Source organism: Triturus cristatus, chromosome 1_1 (assembly GCF_964204655.1).
Source record: "Triturus cristatus chromosome 1_1, aTriCri1.1, whole genome shotgun sequence".
In the NCBI taxonomy this organism is placed as follows: domain Eukaryota; kingdom Metazoa; phylum Chordata; class Amphibia; order Caudata; family Salamandridae; genus Triturus; species Triturus cristatus.
In genome coordinates, this window is record NC_140579.1 from 1,231,016,268 (window position 1) to 1,231,035,693 (window position 19,426).

A 19,426-nucleotide genomic window follows, 5' to 3' on the forward strand; every position below is an offset into this window, starting at 1 on the left:
TCTTGGATTCCCTGCCCCGAGGAGCAGAAGGGCATGCCCTCGGAGACGCAGAGGCTTGAACAACCAAGCTCTCAGGGGTAGGGTGTTGGGAGAGGAAAATGGGATCGCCCGGGGCCAGGCGATGGCGTCGGGCCACGTTCCTATCCACAGGCGCCCCTGTGGTGGGCCTGGACCAGGTGCCCAAGAGAACGTCCAAAAGTGCATCATTAAAGGGCAGCAGCAGCTCCACAGAGGAAGCCGCTGGCCGAAGCACTTCTGTCAGGAAGTTAGTCCTGACGACCACTGTAGGGAGCTTGAGGTGGAGAGCCTCTGCTGCCCTACGGTACACCATTGAATAAGTACCACGCTCCTCTGTAGCCACTGTAGAAGGAGATAGTGCGCCGGGTTCTGGAGAGAAATCCAGATCACCTGTGTCCTCGAAATCCTCTGCCCAGTCCGGGTCTAACTCGCACTGGGCTGCAAGAGAGTCTTCAGACCCCTCCCAGTCCTCCCCGTCCTCCATAACCTGCTGTCAGAATCGGCATCGATCGACACCGGTTCGGCACCGTCTCCATGTCGGGAGGTCGTACGAGGTCAACCGACATCGACTGTGATCCATGCATGGAATATGGGGGTGTCGTGGTGCCGGAGCCGTCAACGTCGGGCCAGAGCCATCAACGAAGAAGGGTGAGGACCCCCAGCCGGACACGTGGGGCCCAAACGCACGCGGGCGGGGCCCTACGGGCCAAAGAGACGGCACATGGCTGGAGCCGTGGGGGTGGCACCACCCGCACCCTCAGCCATGTCGCGCGACAGGCTAGGGTAAGGCGAAGAGCGACGGCACTTCTTTGACTTCTTGTGCTGCGTCTTACCTGACCACGAGTGCGAAGACTTCGTCGAACGATGGTGGCAGCTCCATGACCAGTCCCTCAACCTCCCACGGGACCGGGACCTTGAACAGCACGGAGCGGACTCCCGGGCCTCAAGAAACGTTCAGGACCGCTCCTGGAAAGTTTTCAGGGCCATGGCCTGGCCGTCGGGGGATGGACGCGGAGCCGCACAATGCCACCTTCCGACGCGCAGGGGTACTGCTGACGAAAGCTTTCCGGAACTAGTCTGACACCTGGGGGTAATTCTAAGGTAAGGAATCTATCACTAAAGTGTCTCTTTCAGATAGTAGGTGTCCGTCTTACAGAAGTATTGTAAATAATCTATCATCATTTTAAAGTTCAAGTATGGCCACGACATTTAGAACCAATGTGTTGGCCATCTTGAAATGGTAAAACAATGATACACTATGGGCAACAGCATTGCATAATGGTTTGGTGATTTAGAAGATGTGGCTTAGTAATGCCTGGAAAGCTGTAGTATCATCTTAAAAAGCGTTAAAATAAATAGAGGAGAAGCAAAGAAATTAAAAAGGAACTATAAAAAGAGAAGACGGAAGACTAAAAGACTGGCAAACCAGTTCTGGCACTCATTTTCAGGTCAGTGTACATATGTGATAAGAAAATGCTGTCATTCCTAGGGCAAGAGATCCAATGACTGATGTAGGCTGAACCACTACCCTGTACAGTATAATGTTATGGGTGGAAACAGAGTGTAAATGACAGACAGACAGACCAATGGCAGAACAGAGATGTCCCAAAGGACCTCAACATAGCTATTGGTACACATTTATATACATGGATATAGGTATTATTCAATGATGTTGTTTATTACAAGGTCCTGGTAGACTACCAATCAATCAATCAATAGGGGTTTGTAAAGCGCAGCTACTCACCTGTGAGGGTCTCAAGGCACTGGGGGAGGGATAAGACTCATTGCTGAATTAATCCAAAGAGCGAGGTCTTGAGGTCCTTTCAGAATTGCGTCAGTAAGGGTGATTTCCTGAGGTGGATGGTCTGGGTGTTCCATTTCTTGGGGGCGAGGTAGGAGAAGGGCATTCCTCCCATTCTGGTCTTGTGGATTCGTGGGATGGTAGCCAGGGAAAGCTGGATGGAGCGGAGGTGTCTGTTGGGTATTTAGAATAAGAGGCGGTGATTCATGTATGCAGGTCTGGTGTTGTGAAGGGTCTTGTATGCGTGGGGAGGAGTTTAAAGGTTAGTCTTCTGTCGACTGGGAGCAGGTGGAGATCGCAGAGGTGTTGAGTGATCTGGCTGCCCGGGGGATGTTGAGGATTAGTCTTGCTGTGGCGTTCTGGACATTCTGAAGTCTTCAGATGAGTTTCTGGGTGATGCCAGCGTAGCGTGTGTTGCCGTAGTCGAGTCTGCTGCTGATGAGGGCATGAGTGACTGTCTTCCTGGATTCGGTGGGGACCCATCTAAAATTCTTTCAAAGCAGGCAGAGTGTGTTGAAGCAGACTGAGGAGACGGTGTTTATCTGGCGGTCCATTGTGAGTGAGGAGTCCAGTATGATGCTGAGGTTTCGTGTGTGGTTTGTGGGGGTAGGGGGACTTCCTAGAGCAGAGGGCCACCAGGAGTCGTTCCAAGCAGAGGGGGAGGCTCCCAGGATGAGGACTTCTGTCTTTTTCAAGTTGAGCTTCAGGCAGCTGTCCTTCTTCCAGACGGCGCCGGCTTTCATCCCTTCGTGGAATTTGTTCCTGGTGACAGTGAGTTCTTTGGTGAGGGAGAGGATCAGCTGTGTGTCGTCAGCGTAGGAGACGATCTTGAGCCCATGGTTCCTGACGATGGTTGTGAGGGGGGCCATGTAGACGTTGAAGAGGTTGGGCAGAGGGAGGAGCCCTGGGGTTCTCCACAGCCAATCTCTGTTGGTTTTGAGAGGTATGGTGGGAGTCTACCCCAAAGTGTTCTGCCGATGAGGAAGGAGCAGATCCAGTTGAGAGCCTTAGCTCGGATTCCAGCGTCATGGAGTCTTATGGCTAGGGTGCGGTGGGAGAAAGTGTCAAAGGCTGCAGAGAGGTTCAGTCGGACAAGAGCTGCAGTTTTGCCCTGGTCGAGGAGGGAGCAGATGTCGGCGGTTGCAGCGGGGAGATGTCCAGGACATGGTTGGTTTCAATAAGTCCGCAAGCTGGGCGCTGATGGCTTTTTCAATGACTTTGGCTGGGAAGGGGAGCAGGGAGATGGGCCTGAAGTTCTTGAGGCTCGTCAGGTCCGACGACAGTTTCTTCAGGAGGAGGCACATTTCCAGTCATCGGGGAAGGTGGTGGTTTATGTGGAGCAGTTTATGGTTTCGCATAGCTCGGGTGCAATGGCAGAGGCGGCTCTGTGGAAGATGTGGTGTGTGCAGGGGTCTGAAGGTGCTCTGGAGTGGATGCCTATCATGTTCTTTATGGTGTTGTCCGTGGTGAGTGAGGACCAGCTGTGCAGAGTCGGTCGGGGGGGCTCAACGTGGGTTGTGGTGGTTGCTGACGAGGTGGGGTGGGAACAGGTATTGAAGTTGTCATAGATAGTCTTGATCTTGTGGCAGAAGAAGGTGCCAAGTCTGTTGCAGAGGTCTTGGGAGGGTAGGACATCAGTAGCCTAACTGTTGGGTTTGGTAAACTCCTTGATGATGCTAAAGGCTTCTCTGCTATTGTGTGCATTGTTGGTGATTCTGTCTTGGGAGGCCTTCTTCCTTCTCAAGTCGCCTACAGGTGCGCCTGGACTCTTGAAGCGCAGGAGTGAACCAGCTTACTTTCTTGATGTGTTGTTTGCCAGTGGCTTTCTTGAGGTGTTGGCGCAGTTTGTGACCCATTGTTGGAGGTTGCGTGCTGTGGTGTTGACGTCTGAGGATATCAGTGTTGCTATGTTCTTGAGGAAGGTGGTGAGTTGATCTTCTGTGAGTCTGTTCCAACGTCTGCGGGGTAAACAGTGGGCGTGCTGGTGTGCTCTGTGTTTTGTTGAAAGAGAAGTGGATGCAGTGGTGGTCGGTCCAGAGGAGTACGGTGGTGTGGCTTGTAGGAGATGCTGTTTCCTGCGGCAAAAACGGGCTTGAGTGTGTGTCCTGCAGTTTGCGTGGCAGAGGTGACTAGCTGTTTAAGTCCCATGTTGGCGATGTTCTCAAGGAGGGGGGTTGTGTTGGGATCATTTTGGTTGTCCAGGTGGAAGTTGAGGTCTCCGAGTAGGATGAAGTCGGTGAAAACGAGGGCCTGGAGTACGATGAGGTCGACGATGGCATCAGTGAAAGAGGCCCGGGGAACGGGTACTCTGTAGAAGAGGGTGCCGCGGAGGCTGGTTTTTGGGTTGGCCTGGATCTTGAAGTAGAGGTGTTCCATGTGGGTCGTTGGGTATCTGAGTGGGTGGTCAGGTGGGGGGAGCTTTTGTAGACAATGATAAAGCCTCCTCCTGGCCGGATGGGACGGTCCTTGCTTATGATCTTGTCGGGGATAGGGTTGGCAATGTCTGGTGTTGAGCTGGAACTCGTCCAGGTTTCCATCAGGAAGGCGATGTCGGTGAGGCAGAGTTGAGGAGGTCCCAGATTTCTGTGTTGTGTTTGTGGAGGGATCGTACGTTGAGGAGGATGCACTTGAGAGGCTTGCATGCAGTGAGGGTTGGTAGGTTGGGTGAGGGAGCGGGTGTACTGTGGTGGGTGAAGGTGAGGTGGCAGTGAAGGCAGGAGAGTGGGCTGTGGATGTTGGTCGGCGTCGAGAGCTGGCAGTTGTTGTGTCTGGGGTTGAGATCGTGAGGGATGCTGGTGTGGTAGCGGTGGTGAATCGGAGGACCAGGGTCCCTGGAGCTGGCTGCGGTCGGGTCGCGGGCGGGCTTCCCTTTGACGCACCACGGACACACGGCGGCCACCATTAAGCAGTGCGAGGGGGAGGGCCGTTCAGTTGGGAGATGGGAAGCTGAGAGCGGGAAAAACAGTGCGCTTCAGGGGGGAGGGGCCCAAGGGGTCGGCAGTGGAAGGAAACCAGGAAAGCACTGTAGGGCAAGAAAAAGACAACAAGAGTAAAAGGGCAAAAAGAAATAACTGAGAAAAAGGCAAGAAGAGAAAAAAGGCACAAAGAGTAGGAGGAAAGAAAACGAGAGAGCAAAGAAAAGACAGAAGCACCAGTGGGAGAGAGGGCAGTAGAGCAGAATGCTCTCCCACTGGACCATCAGGGATGAGGCGCAGGCAGGAACCTGCGGCTGGAGGAGGGTTTCGAACACCCGACCTAGAAGGGTCAGAGCGCACTCAGGGGACAGCTAATTAGTAGTGGAACTGAGTGGGGGAGAGCAGTGACATTGATCAGACCAGTTGGCTTACTCTCCTTGCCGCACAGCGGCCACCATTAAGTAGTGTGAGAGAGAGGGCTGGTCGGTTCGGAGGCGGGAAGTAGGGAGCTGGAAAAACTGTACAATGGAGGGGGGGGGGCCATGGGGGTCAGCAGCGGTGGGTAAACAGGAAAGCGCTGGAGGGCAAGAAAAATAGGCAACAAGAGTAAAGAGGCAAAAGGAAAAAAAAATTGAAAAAGGTACGAAGAGAAAAAAGGCACAGAGTAGGGGAAAGAAAAAGAGAGAGCAAAGAAAAGACAGAAGCAGCAGTGGGACAGAGGACAGAAGAGCAGAATGCCCTTCTACTGGACCACCAGGGATGAGGTGCAGGCAGGAGCCTGAGGATGGAGTAGGGCCTTGAACACCCAATCCAGAAAGGTCAGAGCGCACTCAGGGGGCAGCTACTTAGTGGTGGAGCTGCGTGGGGGAGATCTGTGACAATGATCAGGTCAGTGGGCTTGCTCTCCTTGCCTCGTGGCAGCCGCCATTAAGTAGAGTGAAGGGGAGGGCTGGTCAGCTTGGAGGTAGGGAGTGGGAAAAACAGCATTCTGGAGGGGCCGAAGATCAGCAGCAGCAGGAAAATGGGATATCACTGGAGGGCAAGAAAAAGAGGCAAGAAGAGAAAAGAGGCTTAAGGAAAAAACTAAGAAAAAGGCAAGAAGAGAAAAAAAGGCACAAAGAGTAGGAGGAAAGAAAAAGAGAGAGCAAAAAAAAAGACAGATACAGCAGAGGAACAGAGGGCAGAAAAGCAGAATACTCTCCCACTGGACCACCAGGGATGAGGCGCAGGCAGTAGCCTGCGGGTGGAGTAGGGCCTTGAACACCTGACCAAGAAGGGTCAGCGTGCACTCAGGGGGCAGCTATTTAGTGGTGGAGCTGCGCAGGGGAGAGCAGTGACAATGCCCAGATCAGTGGGGTTGGGAGCAGAGATTTTAGCAAGAAAAGTTATAGTCCAAATCTTCTGCCCCTTTGGTTTGTGAGAGACAGAAATCCACTCTATCCCTAAAAGATTATCTGTGCCATTTCATATAACAAAATACCTAAATGTAGTGTTTTGTTAACCACATGATATGTTATTGAGTGTATTGTGAAAGACCAAACAAAAAGAAGCAATCCAGTGATTATATTTGTGTAATCTCATCATAGATTTCTACAAACACTAGTTCTCAGTCTCAACAGTCAGTGAGTTCGCAGCCAGCCTTTGATGGCAATTCGCCAAATATGAGGTGTGTCAGTTGTATGTCTCTACTTATGTCTGTGGGGATGGCATCTCAGTATATTAAGCACTTATACAAATAAAAAGGACAAAGGTAGAGTAGCTACATTTGTTAATGAACAGCCCGAAAAGTAGATACATGTTAAATGTTATTTGCATATCTAGATGATACATTAGTCGTACCCATCCTTTTCAAGGACAAACACATATAGGGCGTTCACGGACATATTCCAATATTCAAGATTGTTTTTCACTTCATTGCAGTCTTACCAAGGATACTTTTGCAGAAAGGGCCTCCTGTTCTTTTTTCTTGTACATTCCTAATTCAATATGTTTTTCTTCCACCATCTTATCATACTGGTGCTGAATAACAAACTCAAATAATAAGTAAATTGTCTTCTTAAATGTACATTACATGATTCAACTAGAAAAACATGCATATACAGCATTTACAGCACCTGGAGAAGATACTTTGGTAAACTATTTGTTTCTCAAGGACAGGTTATTCACCAGTCAGATCACTTAGGCCTGTAGGTTTTACCAAGATATCAGGACATCACACTTGATCCAAAATAGTTTTACTCCCCCTCACAGGACCAAGCTGCACCACAGCAAGTATGTATGTATGTCTGAGCATATACAGTGCAAATATAGATGCAAATCAATAGAGAGCTGTATAAAATGGATATTTTACAGCCAGTAGTCCAGAAGTAAGTCGGTATTCGAGGGAGAAACAGCTGCGGTCTATGCAAGTAACAACGGTGGGGCAGTGTAAGGGGCGATTTCGAGGGCCAATGCAGAGGGGAAATTATTTATTTAATTTTCCCTCTGCATCGTCCATCGAAATCCCCCCTTAAACAGCCCCACCGCTGTTACCTGCACTGACCGTGGCTGGGGAGAAAGCATGGTTGAAGCACCATAGGTGATCTTTACAGTCAGAAATGAATGCTCTGCATGAAGGTCAGGGCAATGAGGGGTGCAGCAGAGCTGTGGGTGGAATAGAATACATCACAGAAAGGCTAGTTTATTCGAATCCCGAATATCGACGGGACAGAATATCGTTACAGCAATATCAAGGGACAATACACCGAAAGAAAAAGTTACATACCTGTGGTAACAATCTTTCTGGTGGATACTCTAGATACCTGTAGATTCCTCATCTGTAGAATAATACCACATGCCAGACCGGACCCAGAAACTTTAAAGCTCTCATATCGCTGGTAGGGGGAGCAGGCTTTGTATCAACACCTGGAGAGGCACCAGATGATACCACAAAAGCCATTTAGCGGCCACCCTGGAGTAGCAACATCATTTACCATTAATTTTTCTCCACCTTTGAGGTGAGTTGATGAAGAGACATTGATAAAAATGTGCAGTGCCAAAAGTAATATGGAGACATACTAACTCTCCCTATAACATACTGTAAAAAACTGGGATTTTGTTGCAGAAGTCCCCCACTTTTTGACAGGTATTTGATGAAACTTTGACTGAAGTGCACTGGGTTCCTGCTGCTAACCAGGTCTGCAGTGCCAGTGTTCTTTTCCCCAAGGCCTTTAGCACCTCTGTAAGGCCATAGTAAGTGGTACCTCTGGTACCTAGGGCATAGGTACTAAAGAGGGTCCTACTGTCACTAATGTCTCTTACAGATATATCGCTACACAAGTAGTAACTTGTGCATCTGAAAGAGACACGTTAGTGATAGATTCCTTACCTTACAATAGATACCCCAGCAATACCAACCCCGGTGGTGGGTCTCCGAAGAGATTACACCAGAAAGTCACGGAGAACAGAACGGCCAAAGAAGCCGTCTCCCCGGACCTGACTGTCAAGGCAGTAATGCTTGGTAAACATGTGCAGCGAGGCCCACGTAGCTGCCTGACAAATGTCCTGCAAGGGGACGCCACGTCCCAAGGCAGTAGTGGCTGCAGTTGCCCTGTTAGAATGGGCATGCAGCCCCACAGGAGGCTCTTTCTTAGCCAAGGAGTAACATGCTTTGATGCACAGAATGACCCACCGAGAGATGGTCCGTTTGCGCACAGCCTGACCTTTTTTGGCACCCACGTAGCCAACAAAGAGCTGGTCATCCACCTGGAACTGCTGTGTACGCTTTAGATAGAATGCGAGCGCACGTTTTGGGTCCAGATGGTGGAGTCTCTCTTCATCCCTCGAAGGATGCGGAGGCGGAAAGAAGGTAGGCAAAGTGATGGTCTGCCCGATGTGGAAGGGCGTGGCCACCTTTGGCAACAAAGAAGAACGGGTCCTTAACACCACCTTGTCCGGATGAACAGAAAGTAAAGGAGGTTTGGAAGAAAGAGCCTGGAGCTCACTCACTCTTCTGGCAGAGGTGATAGCGACCAGGAAAGCCGTCTTAAGAGTAAGAAGACGCAAAGGACAGGTATGAAGGAGCTCGAAAGGAGTGCACATCAGATAGGTCAAAACGAGATTCAAGTCCCATTGAGGCATGATGAATGGCAACAGAGGAAACGTGTGTGTAATGCCTTTACGAAAACGGTTAACAACCGGCGACTTAAAGAGAGAAGGCTGATCTGGAAGCCTCAAAAAGGTGGAGATGGCCGAAAGATAACCTTTGATAGTGCCCAGAGCAGAGCCCTGCTGGGCCAAAGAAAGAAGGAACAGAAGAACTTCAGAAAGATGGGCAGAAAGGGGATCCACAGCCTTTGCTGTGCACCATGCCACAAACGTGTTCCACCTGCAGCCGTATACCGCTTTAGTGGAGGGACGCCTGGCTGCCAGAATGACATCACAGACTTCGGGAGGAAGATCAAAAGCTGTCAACTGCCGCCGCTCAATCTCCACGCATGGAGGTGGAGGCTGGACAGGTTCGGGTGGAGGATCGTCCCCTGCTGCTGCGACAGGAGATCCTCCCGAAGAAGCAGACGGATCGGGGTATCGATCCCCATGCTGCGTAGCTCAGGATACCAGTATCTTCGTGCCCAGTCCGGAGCCACAAGGAGGACTTCGGCCCGGTCGCGCCGAATCTTCTTCAGCACTCTGGGCAGAAGTGGTATAGACGGAAAAGCGTACAATAGACCGCAACTCCACTCGCGATGAAAAGTGTCGCCGAGCGAGTGCCGTCTTGGAAATTCCAACGCGCAAAACTGATGACATTGTGCGTTCTTTTCGGTGGCGGATAGATCTAACCAAGGCTCTCCCCACTGCAGAAAGAGACCTTGCACCACGTCCGAGTTCAGACGCCATTCGTGATCCATCAAGCACCGGCAGCTGAGTTTGTTCGCCCTGGCGTTCAGGGAACCTGCCAGGTGTTGAACCACCAGGGAAATGCCTTGATGTTCCAGCCATGTCCAGAGGCGCAGAGCCTCCTGACATAGGGTCCAGGACCCAACCTCGCCCTGTTTGTTGCAATACCACATAGCGGTGGTGTTGTCCGTGAACACCTGCACCACACTTTCCCGGACAGAGGGAAGGAATTCCTCCAGTGCAAGTCGGATCGCCCGAAGCTCCAAAAAGTTGATATGGAGCTGGGACTCTGCCAGAGACCAGAAGCCTCTGATCTCCGCCTCTCCCAAGTGGCCTCCCCATCCCAGGAGGGACGCATCCGTCACCACTGTGTGGTTCGGTTGGGGAGAGGGATCTGCTATTGACCCAATAGCGATTCGTGAGGCACCACTGCAATTGTCGTGCAGTGCCTTCTGAGATCTGGACATGATCGGAGAGGTTGCCCTGATGCTGCACCCACTGGAACTTCCAGTCCCACTGCAGAGCCCGCATATACCATCTGGCATGTGTCACCAACAGGATGCAGGAGGCCATCAGGCCCAGACGCCGGAGGGTCATCCTGACTGAAACCCGGGACAGAGGCTGAAAGATCGGAATCTTAGCCTGAATATCCCGGACTCGCTGCTCGGTAGGATAAACCCGAAACAGCGTCGAATCCAGAACCGCTCTGATGAAGGGGAGCTTCTGAGAGGGACTCAGGTGCGACTTCTGCACATTAATGGAGAACCCCAGGAAATGCAGGAGGTCGGTCGTCGTCTGAAGGTGGTTGACGACTGCCTGGGGCGAGACCGTCTTCAACAACCAGTCTTCGAGGTAAGGGAAGACTGACACCCACGACCTGCGCAGGTGAGCTGCGACCACCGCCATCACCTTCTTGAACACCCGAGGGGTGCTGGTAAGGTCGAAGGGGAGCACGGCAAACTGAAAATGCTCCTGGCCTACCGTGAACCGCAGGTAATGCCGTAGGCCGGCAGGATGGGGATGTGAAAATATGCGTTCTGCAAGTCCAATGCCACCATCCAGTCTCCAGGGTCGAGGGCAGCCAGGACCTGAGCCAGAGTCACCATTTTGAGTTTCCCCTTCTGGAGGAAGAGATTGACGTTCCGGAGGTCCGAGATGGGGCGCAGGCCCCCCTTGTCCTTCTTGGGGACCAGAAAGTAGTTGGAATAACAACCACTCCCTACTTCCGGCCCAGGAACGCACTGGATGGCCCCCTTGGCCAAGAGGGCCGTGACTTCCTGCTGGAGAAGTACCAAGTGATCCCCCGACATGCGGTGGCACTGAGGTGGCATGGCTGGAGGGGAGGGCTGAAAGAGAAGGGAGTAACCCTTGCGGATAATCTGCAACACTCAATTGTCCGATGTGATATCGCGCCAGTGAGGGAGGTGGTGGCGGATCCTGCTACCCACCGGCATGGGGTGCTCCACAATGCTCAGATTAGGAAGGTTTGGAGGTAGAAGCAGCGGTGGCGCAGGTGGACTGACCCCCACGCTAACTTCCAGACCCGCCCCTGCGGAAGTCGTGTCCGCGGCCACGCTGAGGCTGGTTCTGCACAGGCTTGTTGAAGGAATGTGCCTGGGCACCTCTGCCGTGGCCACGAAAGTAACGAAAACCAGGAGTGGCCGGGCTCTTTGCAGAAAGACCCAAGGACTTGGCCATGGCTCGCGAGTCCTTAAAATGCTCCAGTGCGCTGTCGACCTTATCGCCAAACAGCAGAGTGCCATCAAAGGCATGTCCATGAGCGACTCTGGACATCGGGTGAGAACCCAGTAGATCGCCAGCAGGCGTGGCGACGCAGCGCCACAGTGGTAGAAATCACCATGCCCAACGAGTCAGCAGTGTCCAAACCACACAGAATGGCGAACTTAGCCATATCCTTACCCTCAGCAACTGAGAAGGACAGCCTGGACCTCCTCAGGACACTGGGCAACACTTGAGCAACGGTATCCCACACCGCATGGGAACAGCGGCCCAATAAGCAGGCGGTGTTCACCGACTGCAGCCCCAAGCTGGCCGAAGAGAACAACCGCTTACCGAACTGTTCCAGCTTCTTAGAGTCCTTATCCAGAGGAGCCGTGGGAAAGGCATTCTGCAACATCGAGGCTTGGATGACCAGACTCTCAGGCGTAGGGTGAGTGGTCAGAAAAGCAGGGTCACAAGGCACCGGGCGACATTCTAATCCACAGGGGCTCCCGTGGCCGGTCGCGATCAAGTGCCCAACAAGACGTTGGTGAGGGCGTCATTGAAGGGAAGCAGTGGCTCCGACGAAGTAGACGCCGTCTGGAGCACCTCGGTGAGGAGGTTAATTTTGAGGGCCACCATAGAAAGTTCGAGGTTGAGGACCTCAGCAGCCCCCGGAGCACCATCGTGTAGGAAACGCCCTCCTCCATTGTAGGCGGGGGAGAGGCAAACCACGGGTCAGAAGAGACATCGAGGTCGCTGGCGTCCTCCAGATCGTCCACCCAGTCCTGCTCGTGGTCATACTGACGGGCGAGAGGGTCCTCGGACCCCTCCCAGTCATCCTCCACCTCCGTTGCAGGACGAACCGGCCGCGGCGGTAGAGCCGAAGCCGGAGAAGGGACAAATGGCGTCAGAAATGGCACCATGAACAGCGCCGGCCGGGGTCGGGCCAGCGCCGTGTCCCACGGCGGATCCTAGGCAGGAACTAAATGGTCCTGGAACCGGGGCAAGGGCGGAACGAACGGCACCCACTGCGGCGCCGGAGGCGGAGCCGTGGGCGGCGCTGGGACCGGATCCAGCAGTGCCGGACCACGTGGCGCCGGGGCCAACGGCGTAGAATCCTGTGGCGCCGAAGCTGGATCCGCCAGCGGCGCCGACAGGCCAACAGGATCTGGACACGGGACCGCGGGGTCCGAAGGCACACCGGCGGGATCCCGAGGCCTAAAAAGGCAGTCCATAGTGGCAAGAAACTCTGGCACCTATTTGGGAGTCGCCGACGGACCTAGGTAAGGCGGGTAGGCCGCGGGACTCCCAGGCTCCAAGGAAGCTGCAGGGGCAGAACCCCTGTCCCTCTCCGAGGACCGACGGGGGGACATCGGAGAGCGTACATGCTTCTTCGACTTCTTTTTATGTCGTCGCTTACCGGAATCCAAGGGCGAAGACTTGGAGCCTGAGTAGTGACAACTGCGGCCCTGCGAGCGGTCCCAGGAACGGTCCCTGGACCTGGAGCAGCGTTGGGACAAGTGCCGGGCCTCCAGCAGTTTCTGCCGCCGCTGCCTCAAGGCCATCGGGCCATGGCCCGACAGTCCCGGCAGGCCCGGGAGTCGTGGTCGGTCTCCAGGCAGTAGAGGCAAACATCATGGGGGTCCGCTACCGACATATTGCGACGGCAGGCCCCACAGGACTTAAATCCAGGCATCCCTACGTGCACCAGGAGAAAAAAGGGGGAGACAAAAGTCTCAAAGGAGTAGTCAAAAAGTGACTAAGGTACGTGCTCTATCCGGAGCTGCGCTTGCTGGTGCGGAAAAATAAAGAACTGACGTCAGCACGCATGGGTGGCGCCTAAGTAGTCTCCGTGACATCATCTCGGCGCTTACGATGCCAGTGACGGACGCGAAGCTGCACGACACCACCTACTGATGACCAGGGGTACTGCTACAAAAAACTTTCCGGATCCAGTCTGACGCCCGGGGATATTCTAAGGTAAGGAATCTATCACTAACGTGTCTCTTTAAGATAGTGCGATCCAATGTGGGAGATGATGAGAAACAGGTAATAGATAACCAGGTTGCACAGTGGGCCCGTAATCCTATCTATAGTGTGGAGGATGTCTGGGTGACTATGAGAGATTTTGAGCCTTTTATACAGTAGCATACCCTTAAACACATGTGCGCAACATTAATTGGTCTTTGGCAACAGTGTTTTGAAGTGGAGGCACCTCAAATTTTATGTGACATAAGAAATCGGGTGTATAATAGTGAATTGGGGCAAGGACAGGTTTATTCTAATGTTGCAACTATAATAGCATAGAGGGGACGACTACATGAGAAAAGTCCCAGGTCTGTGTCTCAGTTTCCGATGCAGGAGGTTCATCCTATATATCATCCAGAAAATACTGGAATTAACGGATGGCAGTGGCAATGTTACTATAGCGAGGGAGGCAGTCTGTTTTGAGGAACAATAGGTTTATACTCCATGGAAAAGAAGCAAAGTTTTGTCGCTATAGACTCATTTGCCTGACCCTAGGAAAAATCCTAATGAATATTATAAAGAATTGACAGAAGCGGTCTCTTCCACATATTTGGAGGCAGGTGCATACTCAAGATCATGTAGCGGAGGAACAAGTTACTTACCTTCGGTAACGCTTTTTCTGGTGGATACAGTATCTGCCTGTGGATTCCTCACCTTGTGAATATCCCCTGCGCCAGCAACATTCGGAAACTTTTGTAGCAGTCCACGCTGATGAGGTCGAAGACGTCACAGAGACACGGCTACGCTCGCGACTCCGCTGACGTCACCGGCTCCATAAGAAGACCTCGTTGACGTGATGACGTCAGTTCCGCCCTTTTTTCCGTGCCTTTGAGGCACACGGACGGACTGACAGCAATATATACACAGTATACACAGTACATAATATACAAGCAACACACACAGTGTGGAGAATAAATAGAAAGGCAAAAGAAATAACACACTGCCTTTGATAGTAACAAATACATTTTGAAACCCCATCATATACTTAAGGTATACAAGGGTGGACAACGGGGAGGCAGGTGGGTCAGTGAGGAATCCACAGGCAGATACTGTATCCACCAGAAAGAGCGTTAGCGAAGGTAAGTAACTTGTTCTTCTGATGGATACATCTGCAAGTGGATTCCTCACCTTGTGAATAGATTCCCACAGCGGTCCCACTCCAGGAGGAGGGTGTCCACCCTTCTATACCAGAAAGTCCTGAAGGACGGAACGAGCAAAGTGTCCGTCCCTCCTCCCCTCAGTGTCTAAGCAATAATGTTTTGCGAAAGTGTGGAGGGAGGCCCAAGTTGCCGCCCTACAAATGTCCTCCACAGGAACACCCCTAGACAAAGCAGAAGTGGAAGACTTAGCTCTAGTGGAATGGGCCCTTAAACCCTCTGGAGTTTCCTTACCAGCCAAAGAGTAGCATATCTTGATGCACAAGACAATCAATTTGGAAAGGGTGCGCTTGTGCACCGCTCTGCCTTTCCTGCAGCCAACAAAGCCCACTAAGAGCTGGTCATCAACTCTAAAGTCTTTTGTCCTGTCCAGGCAGAAGCTCACCGACCTCTTAGGGTCCAAGCGGTGAAGTCTCTCCTCCTCCTTGGAAGGGTGAGGGGGAGGATAGAAGGTAGGAAGAGTAATGGACTTCCCCAGATGAAAGGGAGTTACCACCTTAGGCAGAAATGCAGCCCTGGTCCTGAGTACCCTTCTTTCAGCATGAATGGTCAAAAGCGGGGGTTTTGAACTTAGAGCTTGAAGCTCACTTACCCTCCTTGCCGAGGTGATTGCAATGAAAAAAAAGTCTTAAAAGACAACAGTCTCAAAGGACATTTGTGTAAGGGCTCGAAGGGAGAACCCTTAAGATAAGTCAAGACAAGGTTTAAGTCCCATTGAGGCACAATAAAGGGAGTAGGAGGAAACCTGTTTGTAAGGCCCTTTAGAAATCGTAGAACAATAGGTGATGTTAACAATGACGGCTGATCTGGCAAGCAAAGGAAAGCCGACAAAGCCGATAAATATCCCTTAACAGTAGCCACAGCAAATCCTTGCTGAGCAAGAGAAAGGGTAAACTGCAGAATGTCAGATAAACGAGCCCTCAAAGGATCAACTGACTTCTCTCCACACCAGATTACAAATTTAGACCACCTATAGGAATAGATTGATTTGGTGGAATGACGTCTGGCAGACAAAATTACATCCACCACATCAGGCGGAAGAGAAAAAGAATTCAGGTTGCCCCGTTCAATCTCCAGGCATGAAGGTGTAAGCTCTAGAGGTGGGGGTGTAGAACCTGTCTCTCCGATTGCGAGAGGAGGTCTGCCCTGAGAGGGAGACGGAACGGAGGGCACGAGGAGAGGTGGAGAAGATCTGTATACCACACCCTTCTTGGCCAATCCGGGGCGATCAATATAACTTGGGCCCGGTCTTGGCGAATCTTCCTCAGAACCCGAGGAATCAAGGGTATGGGAGGAAACGCGTAAAGGAGATGAGTGCCCCAACTCAACTGAAACGCGTCCCCCAACGCTCCCTGCATCGGATACTGGAGACTGCAGAATGACAGGCAGTGAGCGTTCTCGTGAGTGGCAAACAAGTCCACCCGAGGAGTTCCCCACATCCGAAAGACGTGACAAACCACCTCCGGATGGAGCCTCCACTCGTGGTCGGCGGAGAACTGCCGACTGAGACTGTCCGCACGTACGTTCAGCACCCCAGCCAGATGATTTGCGATCAGACAAATCTGATGGTCCTGAGCCCAGGACCATAGACGCAGAGCCTCTCTGCAGAGACAAAGAGACCCTACTCCTCCCTGCTTGTTGACAAAACACATCGCGGTAGTGTTGTCCTTCAGGACTTGAACCGACTGACCGCGAAGGGAAGGGAGGAAGGCCTTGAGTGCCAAACGTATCGCCCGCAATTCCAGAAGGTTGATGTGAAGTAACCTTTCCTCTGGAGACAAAAGACCTTTGATCTCCAGATCCCCCAGATGCGCACCCCACCGTAAAGTGGATGCATCCGTTATCACTGTGGCCACCGATGGAGGTAGATGGAAAGGCTTTCCTTGAGACAGATTGCCCTCCACCAAGACAGATCCGCCGCAGCTTCTCCAGAGATCCTCACAGACTCCCTGAGATCTCCTTTGTGCTGATACCACTGCCTGCGGAGGCACCACTGGAGCGCCCTCATGTGCCAGCGTGCATGGTTGACCAACAGAATGCAGGAAGCAAACAGACAGAGCAGGCGAAGGATCGACCGCTCCATTGCAAAATAAAGGAATCATTTCCTGTATGTCGAGAATCCTTTGAGGAGGAGGGAATGCTCGACACACAGTAGTGTCCAGTACCGTACCTATGAACAGGTTTCGCTGAGAGGGCACCAGGTGAGATTTGGGCACGTTTATCGAGAAACCCATTTTGAACAACAGCTGAGTTGTATCCTGCAGATGATGCAGCACCTTCTCTGGCGACTCCGCCTTGATCAGCCAGTCGTCCAGATAGGGGAAAATGGAAATCCCCGACCTTCTGAGATGGGCTGCCACCACTGCCATCACCTTCGTGAAGACTTGGGGTGCAGTAGTAAGACCAAACGGAAGGACGGCAAACTGATAATGTTGCGACCCTACCATAAACCGGAGATACTTCCTGTGCGACTTCAGGATGGGGATGTGAAAATACGCATCCTGCAAGTCGATCGACACCATCCAGTCCTCCTGATTCAGCGCTTGAAGAACCTGCGTAAGGGTGAGCATCTTGAACTTCTTTTAAAACAATTCTTTTAAACGATCCCCTTGACTGGGATTGAAGGCCCAAAGACTTAGCCGTAGCCTTGCTTTCCTTAAAACGTTCAAGTGCAGCATCTGCCTTTTTGCCAAATAGTCCAGAGCCATCAAAAGGCAAGTCCAACAGTGTCAATTGCACATCAGGGGAATACTCCGAAGACTTAAGCCACACACCCCTCCTAGTGGCAACAGAAGACCCCATAACTCTTGCCACTGAATCCGCTGTGTCCAGTCCACTTTGTATCACCTGACGTGCTGCTGCCTGGGCATCCGTCAAGACCTCATTAAAGCCAACCCTATCCTCCTCAGATAGTTTTGGAGCCAGTTTCTTTGCAGAATCCATGAGCGCATGAATATAGCATCCCAAAAGGCAAGTGGCATTTGTAGATTTAAGGGCCATGCTGGCCGATGAAAAGACTTTTATGGCCGACTGATCACATTTTTTAGCTTCCCTGTCACTTGGGACCTGAGGAAACGCACCCTTAGATTTCCCTGAACAAGCAGCCTGAACCACCACGCTCTCAGGCGACGGATGTGAAGTTAAGGACTCTGGGTCCCCTGGAGCTGCCCTATACCTCCTGGCAACTGTTATAGAAACTGCGGGAGCAGAAAAAGGCTTACACCACATCCCCAACACAGGATCCATAATGGCCTCATTAAAGGGCAACAATGGTTCTGAAACCGTAGTAGGAGAATGCAGTACCTCTGTTAGAATGTTTGACTTGAATTCAGTAGTAGGCAGCTGCAGATGTAACAGCTCAGCTGCCTTCCTTATGACTGCATGATATGGAGCCACATCCTTTGAGGGTTCATCAGAAGGCGGAGTAATTTCCCACTCAGGAGATAAATCCAAGCCACTAGCCTTCTTAAGTTGATCAAAAACGTCATCAGACTCCACAAGCTCTCCTTCTGCCTCTCCCAAAAGGTACCTCTGCTCATCAAGCACCCTTTGAGCCTCCCTCCTAGACCGGATTCGTAAAACCGGCGTCAGCGGCGCCGTGATCGAATCCGACGGCGCCGGTGCCGGCGTCGAGCGTGGTTCCACAGGAGCAGCCGGCGTCGAGCGAGGTCGCGTCGGCGCAGGTGAAGAAGGAAGCGGGGTCGATGTCCTCGGCGCCGGCAGATGCTAAGACGGCGCCGCCAGGAAAAATGGCATGAAGGGGGCCTGCGGATAAGCCTGAGGCATTCCCAAGCTGAAGGCCATAGGACCCATCGGACCCGAAGGTGCACCAGTGGAGTACATGGCTCTTGAAAATAGCCCATACATCGCATTCAAATAATGCGTGGGGTCCTGACCTGGTCCAGGGAACGCAGGGTACTGATCAGGCATCACCGGACTCGGGCCAACCGGCGCCGACGGTGGAATTTGCGGGGTCAAAGGCTCACCCGGTGCTTGAAGCTCCTCAACCAGAGACGGAGACGGAGCCGGAGACGAAGCCGGAGCAGGGGATGGAACCGGCGTCGGAGCCGGTGAATGAACCGGTGAAGCCACTGGAGAAGAAGGAGCAGCAGGTGAATCCGGAATGGGTGAGGGATACACAGAGTCCTTACGGCGTCGAGAAGGTGACTTCGACTTCGGAGCCGTACTCTTGTCAGAGTGACGTCGAGAAGAATGTCTCCTCATCTTTTTGTGCTTCTTAGATCTTGAAGCATGCCCCGAAGTCGACTTCAACGCCGGCCTCGACCTCGATCGTGACCTCGTTCTCGACTTCCTCCTTCCTCTCTTCTCTTTTTTCATCCTCGCGATGAAGAGTTTCGCCTCTCTTTCCTTGAGAGCCTTGGAGCTCATCTTGCGACAGCATGAGCATCCTTCCACATCATGGTCTGAAGATAAACACCATACACAGTCGTCATGTGGATCCGTGATGGACATATGCTTTCCACATTCACAACAGGGCTTGAACCCAGATTTCTTTGTCGACATTTTCACGAAAAAAGGACAGAGAAATCCAGCAGAAACACAAAGTAACAGTGAAGCTACAGATAGAGATTCCCGAAATCCGTTGGCGTCGACGGTGCGGAAAAAAGGGAACTGACTTCATCACGCCGACGAGGTCTTCTTATGGAGCCGGTGACGTCAGCGGAGTCGCGAGCGGAGCCGTGTCTCTGTGACGTTGTCTTCGACCTCATCGGCGTGGACTGCTACAAAAGTTTCCGAATGTTGCTGGCGCAGGGGATATTCACAAGGTGAGGAATCCACTGGCAGATGTATCCATCAGAATTGGGAGGTACATGGGATGTGATCAAATTATGGGCCCAGGAAAGTAAGCCAGGTGAGCTGAGAAACTTGCTTTCCCTAGTAGTATTATT

At 52.2% G+C, this 19,426-nt stretch overlaps 1 protein-coding gene across 1 annotated transcript in view; it reads right to left on the reverse strand.

Annotated features, from left to right (window-relative positions):
* Positions 1-19,426, reverse strand: part of LOC146871866 (synaptonemal complex protein 1-like) — a 2,219,271-nt gene that overhangs the window by 1,610,969 nt on the left and 588,876 nt on the right. The window contains exon 7 of the mRNA XM_085652069.1: positions 6,661-6,753. Coding sequence (XP_085508195.1) covers positions 6,661-6,753 — 93 coding nt within the window. The remainder of the gene's footprint in view (positions 1-6,660; positions 6,754-19,426) is intronic.